A 10,197-nucleotide genomic window follows, 5' to 3' on the forward strand; every position below is an offset into this window, starting at 1 on the left:
AGCCACTGGCCCAAGGCTCCTCTCTCTCTCGCGTCTGGATTTTAGTAGTGGCGTGCTACGTTCCCTTTCGCCTGACTTTCCCGAGTATGTAACATACAAGGCAACAGAAGCTCGTATGCATGGTATGTGACACACCACGTTTGACTGCATGGGGTCTTGCGTTTTCCGTATGAATAACAAGGAACAATTGTGGGCGTGCGCCAGGGTAAGGTGGCGTGCTTCTGTCAAATCTTGGGGACATTTTCTTTCTCGGACTGCCGTGGTACAGTTCCACTGGACTTTGCGCCCTTGCTAACTTTGTTTGAGAGCCACTGAAATCAGCTGATACAGTGTAAACAAGTCGCTGGCGCAGTGGTGCGCAAGGATCGTCGTTCCATGGTTGTGCTGGAATGAGCGGGTGCTACGAAGCCTGGAAAGGGCGCGACGTTTGGATGGGTCGTGCTGGAACTAGACGAGCCGGCTGATTGTTTTATCGGTTCAAGGCTGGTGAGTTTTGTTGGTAGGTGAACAAATGACTGTGATGCGTTCCCAAGCATGCCCGTCACTGTCGCCGACCCGCATGTTGTGCGCTGTTTTATCCGTGATGTGGAAAAATTCGAGCGGTGGATTTAGGAAAGTGCGGAATTTTTGCTGTTTGGCCTAGACAGACATGATAATAAGAGGATGTCAAAGATTTCCTGTTTTTCTTCTCTAGCTCAAACTGTGTTTGTATTGTGCACTTTACCTTGTCTCCTCATCAAAATATGTTTTGATGTTGAAAACAGGTCTGACTGATATGCATGAAATTCACACACTGTGGCATCTTTCCTGCCATACCAATAGCATTGGAAAACCTGTCATTCCATTTTTTTCTCAAGCCTTATGATCATGGTTCTTGGGGTGTTGACCTTGGTTTTGTAACTGGTGAGAATGACCACCATTGTGAAGATGCTTGGATAGCTGAATATTGCATTTTGTGTAATGGTATATAGCACTCAGAAAATAAGTGGTAAGACTACACCCTACTGAAAAAGACAATGGAATGAAATGCCACTCATGAAATTTCATGAGGCAAGTTGGGAAATAGATGGGGCTGAAATGAAGAACTAGTCAGATCTCTTATCCCAGAAAAATTAATGCTTAAAGACAGCATAAACTTAGCTTTTTGAATGTTTATGGCATGTAACAAAATTTAAGCTATACTAAGGACTACTTCTGATTGCAAAGTTCTATCAGCTTAAGTCATGGAATACTAAATTTGGACACCAGTTCCACCACCACACCAGGCATCATTTACTTGGGCTGTAGATGTATTGTGCTTTGTAGAGACCACTCTCCCAGACCGCCAACAAATTTTGGCATGAACAAATGTGAAAGTACTGCAAAAAAGCTGCTCCCATTTTTTCCCCAATTCCCCAGAAAGCTCCAAAAACTTTCCACTTGCACTGCTGTGGCCTGGCTACCACCCTAAATCACATTTCCTGTGACTGCATCCTGTAGATGACATACTATGCTGCCATGTTGCTATTCACCAGTCACTGGATATGTTTTTGCTTCCAGTACCTGCTGCTGCTCACCACCACCATCACCACTCACCAGCATCACTACTGTCTCCACCATGCACTTCCGTCGCGCCGAGCGTCTGGTGACGGCCTTCCTCTGCCTGAGCGGCGCTGCTGAGAGCTGCGCGCTGCCCTTCCTCTGCCTGCACCTCACACAGCTGGGCGTGACGCCGCTGCAGGCCGGGCTGGCCGTCGCCACGCTGCTGATGCTGCGCGGCGTCGGCGGCGCGCTCTGGTGGCGCGCGCTGCACGCCGAGCCGCGGCCGCGCCGCCGCCGCCTGGCGGCCGCCGCCGGCGCGCTGGTCACGGCGGCGGTGCTGTGCGCGCTGGCGGCGCTGCCGCCGCGCGCCGGCTGCGGCTCCCCCGCGTCGCCGCCGCTGCTGCCGGCCGGCACCGGGGTGCAGGAGCTGGGACAGTGGACGACGGAGGGAGGCGGAAGTCGGCATGGGTTGACGGCGGTGAGTGGGGGTGGTACGGGGGTCGCGCATGTGCGGCCTAGTCAGACGGGTCAGGACAAGCGACCGGGAGAGAGCGAGCGAATACGGCCGGCGTCCAGCGAGAGTGGCGAACATAAACGACCAGTGCACAGCGAGACCAGCGAACATGAACGACCTGTGCATAGCGAGACCAGCGAACATGAACTACCGGTGCACAGCGAGACCAGCGAACATAAACGACCGGTGTCTAGTGATACTGGGGACCTCAACCGACCAGGACACAGCGAAACGAAACACCACGGCCCACCGCTAACCAGCGAGAGCAGTGACCACGGGGGTCTACCGGCGAGTGAAAGCAACGAACATGGCCGACCAGCAGCGACTGGAAACATTGATCACGTTGGACCAGGTGATGGGGAGATGACCCATCACATCCAGCCAGTAGTCACTGGTACCAGCGATGGGTCGGGGTCTGCGCCGAACTCCACGACGGAGCCAGTGGGGCCCGCCCCAACGGGCCCGGTCGAGCCGACCGGCGGCACGAGGAACCCGGGTCCCGCATCGGCCGGCGTCGGTCCCACCGGGCCCCCGGACCGGCTGCCGTATGGGCCCCGGCCGAACCAGAAGCCCAAGGAGAGGCCGGGCCAAAAACCGGGCCTGAGACCGGAGCAGAAGCCGGGGCAGAGGCCGGACCAGAGGCCAAACACGGAGACGGCCGGTGTCGAGGGCAAGGCGCCGGCCGGCGGCGGCGGTCTCTCCGGGCAGACCTCTGTCGGGGGTGAGCCAGTCGCGGTCACCGGTCTGACAGGCCCGGACATCGTCCACGGATCGTCGGAGGGCTCGGGTCTCGAGTCGACCGCCGGTGGCTCTCAAACCGCCGGCGCCCAGCCGCCGCCGGCGAGTAGTCATCTTGCTGCCGGCTCGTCGGCGGCGAACCTGCGGCCGCCTGAGTTTTCGGGCGAGGCTCCAGATGGCGCGGCGGTCAGCTGGGCGTGGCCGCATCATGAGGTCGTGACCGACGCTGCCGGACCTCCTGCGGTCATCACATCGCAGACGGCTGTGGAACATGTGCCTCACTCCAGTGAAGAGGCGTCCGGGTCAGCCGCCACTGCTGAGTCATCGGACCCGCTCCTCGGCTGGAGCTGGCCCGGCGCTCACCACGTGGCGCGTCCGGCGGCTCCTCATCAGGCGTCTGGCGCCGCAGCTGGCTCGGAGGAGGCGACCGGTGCGCTCACGCCGCCCGTCGCGTCGCCGCGGCCCCGGCCCGCTGCCGCCGGCGGTGGGCGGCCTCACCACCGCCTCCGGCCTCACCAGGGGGCGCAGGGTGCGGCGGGGGCGCTCCCCGCTGTGAGCGGGCAGGGCGGTCAGGCGACGCCGCCGCACCGACAGGCGGCTGGTGGCCTCAGCCACGCGAGTATTACTCAGCAACAATCTAGTCATGCGAACCAAAACTCTCGCCAACGCGGTAAGGAACAAGAAGTGGAAGCGTCTAGTCATCGCCGTCCTGGCCAGGTCGAGCCCGTGCTCGCGGGGGCCGGGGCGGAGCAGGGTCGCCCCGGCCACCCACTCCCCCACCGTCCCAGCAGCGGTGCCTCCCACCCGCACGGCCGCCGGCCGGCCGCCAGCGGCGCCGCAAAGCCGCTGCCGGACTTGGTCCTGCCCGGCGGCGGGCGGCCGGCGGCGAGCGACGGCCGGCTGTGCGTGCCCGCCTCGGAGCTCGAGGTGCCCTGGGACCCGCTCAAGCACCCGGGCGGCGTGGTAGTGTGCGGCACGGCCGCGGGCGGCCCGCCGTCGTCGCCGCTCCGCGGGCCGCCGGTCCGGAGGCCGCTGCCGCCGAAGGGCGTGTCACGGGGCCGGAAGCCGGCGTTGGCGGTTCGACAGCGGCCACGTGGTCCGGGCGGGCCGCGCGGCCCGCCGGGTGCCGTCGGGTCACGTGGTCGGCTGAGGCTGGTGGACCCGAGCGGCTGGTCCCTAAGGGAAGAGCCGCAGCCGGATGCGTTGGCGGCGGTGGACCGAGAGCGCTTCCTCACCGCTATCCCGGCTTTCGATGAGGAGGCGGTCCTCAATCGGGCGCCCGGCTCGAGGCCGAGCTCCGGCCACGTCTCCCGCCATCGCTCGCGCGTCGCGAGCGCGCCAGTGCCGGAGGAGGCGACGGTGACTGACCAGCCGCGCGGCTGGAGCCTGTCGGCGGCGCTGCGGCGTCTGGAAAAGCTGTCGCCGACGCTGAACCGGCTGCTGTCGGCGCCGACTGGTGGGCCGCCGGCTCACCGCGCGTCGCCGGTGCGGCGGCGGGGCGTGGCGCGGCGCCGGGCTCGCGGCCGCAGGCGCGCGGCGTCCGCCGCCCACCGCCGGCGGAGGAGGGGCAGGAGGGTCAGGCGGAGTGTGACTGCGCTGGAGATAAACCGTGACGTACCACGACGGCGCGTCATTGCCACGGGCAGCAGTATGCGTGACGGTACGGACTCTGCCCCGAGTGAAGCAAGCCACCTGCGCGCTCTTGATGCAGCTGCCAGAGGCGGAGGAGTCGTGAACCTGAGATTGCCCTCTCCGGCGCGGAACGGCTCCCGGTCGGCGCGACACGAGCCGCGCCGGCACGCCGGCCGGGCTCCGCCGCCGCCTGACGTCGCCGCGCCCAAGCCGGAGCCGGTCGCGCTGGACACCGCAGCCCCGCCCCGTGACGTCATCACGTCCCAGGCGGCGGGGAGCCCCACCCGGGAGCGCCGCGAGCCGGCGGAGGCGCCGGGCGCGCTGCTGCCGCCCGACCTGCTCTTCCTCGTCAGCCTGGGCCTGCTGTCGGTGTGGGCGTTGGTCGGCGCGCCGCACCGCCGCCTGGTGGCGCGCTGCTGGCGGCGGTCGCTCGACGAGGCTGAGCACCTGGAGCGCGCAGGGCGGCCGGCGCCGGCCGCAGAGGCGACGTCGGCGCTGCTGCTGGCGGCCGCCGCCGCCGCGCTGCCCGACTGCGCCGTCGACCGCGGCCTGCTGGCGCCGCTGCTGGTGCTGGGCGCGGCGCTGGCGCTGGCCGCCGCCGCGCTGCTGCCCTGGCTGCCGCTGGCCGGCGGGAAGACGGCGCCGCATCGGCCCGGCGCTGCTCTCCGCTCGCTCCGGTCAGTTCTGCCTGGGAGGGAATCGACGTCCGCGTGGAAGGTCGACGATCAGTGACTGGTGATCCGCATGTGATAGCCGTTCATGTGTACGCCCCAACGTTCAACGATGACTTCGGTTCGGAGTTACGTGGTTGTCGCCAGAACAAATATCATCAACTCTCAGCGATTAAGGGCTCAAGGATAAGCCGTGCTCTGGCGTGTGTGCTGTTGCTGCAACGCGGCACGCGTGGGCCAGCAAAATATTCGTCGCTATCCGCCGTGCAACGTGTGCGACCGCCCATCACCACTTTCAAGACACTCCGTCCCAGTCCAAAGGCATCTATGTGCTGTTCACCAGCGTCGTGCACCCCGTCCCCAGCTCGTGTCGCAGCTCTGTGCTGTTCACCAGCACTGTGCACTCCGTCCCCAGCTCGTGCCCCAGCTCTGTCCTGTTCATCAGCACTGTGCACCCCGTCCCCAGCTCGTGCCGCAGCTCTGTGCTGTTCACCAGCGCCGTGTTTAGCATCGGCCTGATGACGTCAGCCGAGTTCAACTTCGTGCTGCCGTACGCCGCCGCCGGGCGGCCGCAGCCGACGTTTGTGCTTGTGCTGGCGGCCGCCGTGGCGCTAGCGTCGCGGTTGCCCGTGCGCGCCTTGCACCGGCCGCTGATGATCCGGCTCGGCTTCGTCGGCACCGTGGTGAGGACTCGTCGGCTGGACCGATCGTGCTTTGGAGCACGTGTGCGTGTATGTGTCTGCATGCGCGTTGAAACATTGAACAGTTCGTAGTTATTGTTCTTGGCAGAACTAGGTGTAATCTGATTACATGGTTGGAAGATCTGAATATCACTTTTTCAGTAATTGTAGATAGTTGTGGAAGTTGCGTCCGTTTTATACAGCCCGCTTCCCCGCGCGCATCTGTGACACCATCTGTCGGCCGCCGCAGGTACTGGCGTTCTCGGCGCTGACCGTCAGATGTCTCTGTTACCTGGGCCTGCCGGCCGCCTGGGGGCTGCTTCCGGCCCAGCCGTTGGTGGGGCTGACCGAGACCCTGCTGTGGTGCGCCGTCCACGTGTTCGTCGATAAGACGGCCCACCACGGTGAGCTGGCTTTCGATATTGTAGTATGGCCCCTACAGTCATCATCCCTCATCATCCTCATCATCATCATCATCCATCATCCATCATCCCCTGCCGCCGGGATGTCAGCTGGCGCAGATCGGGTCCAGTGAAACCGACTTCGTGATAGGCATTTGGGAGCGAAGGTTTCAGTGAGGCTGGCTCTGACCAGAGCCAGCCTTCAATAAGACCGACCGCCGCTAAGGTCCTCGGCTATAACCGCTACAGTCAGGCCAGTCCTCACCAGGATACCAGGTTGGCTACTAACGTGAAGCCGGCTCCGTCGCCGAGGGTGCGGACGTACGGCTCTGTGGAACGTACGACGAACGTACGCGGTCTCGGCCAGGGTGTTCGGGTGGGGTGGGGTGGGGTGGGGGGGGGGGGGGAGGGAGCGGTTGGTGCTGTTGTGTGGAAGGCGCGCGCTTACAGCTGGCCACCAGAGGGTTAGGGTCGGGTCCTGGGCTCGGCTGGACTTGTGGCCCGGTAAGTGGGGGGGGGGGGGGGGGGCGAGGTCATCCTGTGGAGAGATGTGTTTGCAGAAGGGAGCTACGGACTCTACTCTCTCCTGGTGCTGGAGTGTTGTGTGATGATCCTGACTTGGCCATGTGGCAGCAGGGCAGGAGTAGGTTCTGCTCTTGGTGATACACTTTGGCTCAGCTGGTGATACTTTTGTTCAGTGACCTTGACATGAGCCCGTGACCTCTGGTCAGTAGCTGGCCCTGCTATCTGCTGTTATGTTGACTGGTGACCCTGGCCTGACCCAAGGTCAGAAGCAATTTGCGAACCTGCCAGACAGTTGAGCTGCACCCCTAACCTGATCCTGTGACCCCAGGTTTGGAGCAGGTCAAGCCCTGGTAAGCGTGCTGTTGACCGATGCCCCTAACCCGTTGATACTAGGTCAGCAGCACGCTCTAGTAATCGTGCTGCTGACCGGTGACATCTGACTCTGCGACGCCAGGTCAGGAGCGTGCCACGCGCTAGTGATCGTGTCGCTGACCGGTGACCCCAGGTCAGGAGCGGGCCACGCTCCTGTAAACGTGCTGCTGGCCGGTGACCCTGACCCGGTGATCTCAGGTCAGGAGCGGGCCACGCTCCGGGTGCTGGACGGCCTGTACACGGCCGGGCGGTGCGTGGGCGTGCTGGTGGCCGGCGCCGCCTTCTCCCTGGTCGGGGCTGTGGCCACCTTCGCCGGCCTGGCCACGCTCAGCTCGGCGGCCGCCCTCGGCTATTACGTCATCGCCAGGTCAGTCCGTGGCCGGGTCGGGTCTGGTCTGGTCCGGTCCGGTCGGGTTGCTCGAGTGGGGTCAGGTGCATCACTTCAGGTGTGTTTGGTTCATGCTGGATCATCGGGCCCCTGTCACGATGTGCTACAGTGATTTAGTCTTCAGTGGTAGGGTAAACGCTGGCAGGTGCCAAGGTGGGCGCTAAAACCGACGGGCATTTAGCTTTCTTGGCGACGTTTAAGAACTTCAGCTGAGACGAGCTGGCACCAGGCCCCCAGTTTATTAGTGTCATCTTGACACACGACACACTTCCACTCCGCTGTTTTTTGTCCCCGTGCCCCTCCCCTCGGGCTGCTCCGGGCCGGCGCCGGTAAGGGCCACCGGTGAGCTGGCTGCGCCGTGCCCCCGCGCCCGTGGCGCTCCAGCACGCTCCCGATGACGTCAGCATGTCAGTGACGTCACCGGTAGCGGTGCGAGGCCGAATCCATCGCGAGCAGATGGGCGGGGGTGGAGGGGTGGTGCCGGCCGCGTGCCGTCGTGCGTGAGGCCGGGCCGTTGAAGTGGTGCGTGTGGGAGAGGGTAAGGGGGGGGGGGGGGGGGGGGAGAGCGGCTTCTTTACTCGGCCGGCCCGCTGGGTGCGTGGGCCGTGGAGTTCCGCTGCTGTAACGGGCGCCGCTGCGTCCCGCGAACGTGGGAAGGGCGGACGGTCGGGAGCCCGAATGGACCTCGGCACACCGAAGTTGCGATGAAGACGTGCGTGCGCACGAAAGAAAGAAGGCAAGAGGAGAGGTGTGTGTGTGTGTGCGTGGTCATATCGTGCGTGAGCTTGAATGCTGCTCTGTCGTGTATGGATTGTGTGTACGTGTTTCTGATTGCCTAAATAAAACTATCTAAAAATATCTTTAAAAAATTACCGATGGGCTCCCCACGGATGATGTTTATTGTGATTCACTAACTTGGGTACTGTGCGCTCTGTACTTCGTACGCGACCTTCATGCGACCTTCATGCATTGACTTCGAATCTTCGCGCGATATCCGTCGTCACTGGCTTTGATTTTACCCAATTGAGTTTGTATGAGGCCATATCCGCGCGAACATCTTAAGAGAAGGGGTGTACAGCGTAACGTGAAGCGTGGGTGCGATGACAAACATGCTGTCAGTGATATGCCACACGCACTTCACCTTTTGGGATCTCGCGCTTAACAAAGCGTAGTAAGGGAAGGTGTTTTTCCCCGCGGGCGTGACCAGGTTGCCTGGGGGTGGAGTAGCGCCTAAAAAGCGCACGGATTTTTAGATGGGCTTTCAGAATAAGTTGCTGGTGGCGGTACCAAGCGTCTTCGTATTAACAAAGAGGAAACACACCAAACGCGCACACAGTAATGTTGGATTCCCCGCGGTGCCCGCCCTTCCTGCCAGGGTGAGAGGCAGGCGACGCCATACAGCCTCAGCAACTGAGTGCGTCGTAAAGCTCCAATGACGCACGCGCACACAGTAACAGGACCAGTGATGCGCACAGTGCGAGACACGATCATGCAGGATCAGTGCGTGCTGTGCATGCATCGTGTACATGCAAGTGAGCAGCGATATTTTTAATAACTTTAACTTATTATATAACTTGACTATTATACTATTACTATATATATATATATATATATATATATATATATATGTGTGTCTGTATAAGTGTTATAAAAATTTAACTTATTATTACTTTGGCAACAGTCATGTGATTCTCCGCCTTTGCACAACAGAGTCTCCGTTTACTTAATGTCGGAGAAGTGGGCCATTCGTTCTAACGCCCTGCTTCTCATAGAAATGAAAAATCTCGTCCAACTCATCCGCATCCGTTCGTTTCTCACGGCAACCCTGTCGTGAAGCTATCGTTGATCCGCGCCTAGAAGTTATCGCTGCTGGCGAAGCGTTTGCCGTTCGGCTATGTGAACGTTTGATCAGGTGCTTTGTGCGGTTGGAAATCATTATGCAGGCGCGCTGTTGTTGGAGAAGGGCTTAAGTGTTAGCAGCAGCGCGACACCTGTGGTCTAGTGAAAGATGCATTCCCTTCATTAATTGTGCATGTATTTCAAAGCAACTTTGTCAGGGTGTCATAGAAAGGATGTCATAGAAATGTCCGTGTCAGGTCAGGTCGCAGACCCCGGTTGATTCTCGCGTTGCCTCCGCTGTCGGCTGATTGACACATCAGGCGAAGATGTCTACTCCTAACGCTCCGCATTAGGGATGGAAACGTCAATTGACACGAATCGAATCAAGCAGCTGGAATAAGTTCATTTGGGCCGGCGATTTGTGAAGTGGGCTGTAAGTGACTGATGACGTCAGAGGAGCCAGTGTGGTGTCTCCGATGTCGCAGGCTTGGGAAGGAGTGATATCATCGGCGTTTTCTCTAAGTGTCTAAGTCAGTCGGCGATAGAGTCGCTTTACCGGTCCGATAATAGTTTTTTTTTTATCCGTGAATTAACTGGCTTTGATATCGTGGGTGACTTGGCGCTTGGTCGTGTCATCCCAAACTGGATGATTTATGACACTGTGGGCTGGCAGCACGCGTTTTGCTCGGCGATTTAAAGCCCTCAAATGGAAGCGCGTTTGAGTGTCAGGCACATCTCTTCATCTCCCTTGAGTTGTAGAATCAAACGTCAGAATTTGACCTCTATGCACCGCACGTGCACCGGCGGTCCCCGATTTTGCGCTCACCACGTGGTGTGCTGACGGTGTGACCTATGACCTTGACCTTGACCTTGACCTTGACCTTGACCCAGTTCTCTCGCTGGATTGGTCGTCTGC

At 60.7% G+C, this 10,197-nt stretch overlaps 1 protein-coding gene across 1 annotated transcript in view; it reads left to right on the forward strand.

The window, feature by feature from the left end:
- The first annotated feature begins 3,416 nt into the window (after positions 1-3,416).
- LOC119114058 (protein yellow) overlaps positions 3,417-10,197 on the forward strand; it is a 35,712-nt gene continuing 28,931 nt past the window's right edge. Inside the window, exons 1-6 of the mRNA XM_037238285.1 lie at positions 3,417-3,490; positions 4,108-4,215; positions 5,543-5,759; positions 6,007-6,160; positions 7,011-7,032; positions 7,137-7,252. Coding sequence (XP_037094180.1) covers positions 3,417-3,490; positions 4,108-4,215; positions 5,543-5,759; positions 6,007-6,160; positions 7,011-7,032; positions 7,137-7,252 — 691 coding nt within the window. The remainder of the gene's footprint in view (positions 3,491-4,107; positions 4,216-5,542; positions 5,760-6,006; positions 6,161-7,010; positions 7,033-7,136; positions 7,253-10,197) is intronic.

The sequence above is a fragment of the Pollicipes pollicipes genome, unplaced genomic scaffold, assembly GCF_011947565.3.
Source record: "Pollicipes pollicipes isolate AB1234 unplaced genomic scaffold, Ppol_2.1 Scaffold_7262;HRSCAF=8765_pilon_pilon_pilon, whole genome shotgun sequence".
Taxonomy (NCBI): domain Eukaryota; kingdom Metazoa; phylum Arthropoda; class Thecostraca; order Pollicipedomorpha; family Pollicipedidae; genus Pollicipes; species Pollicipes pollicipes.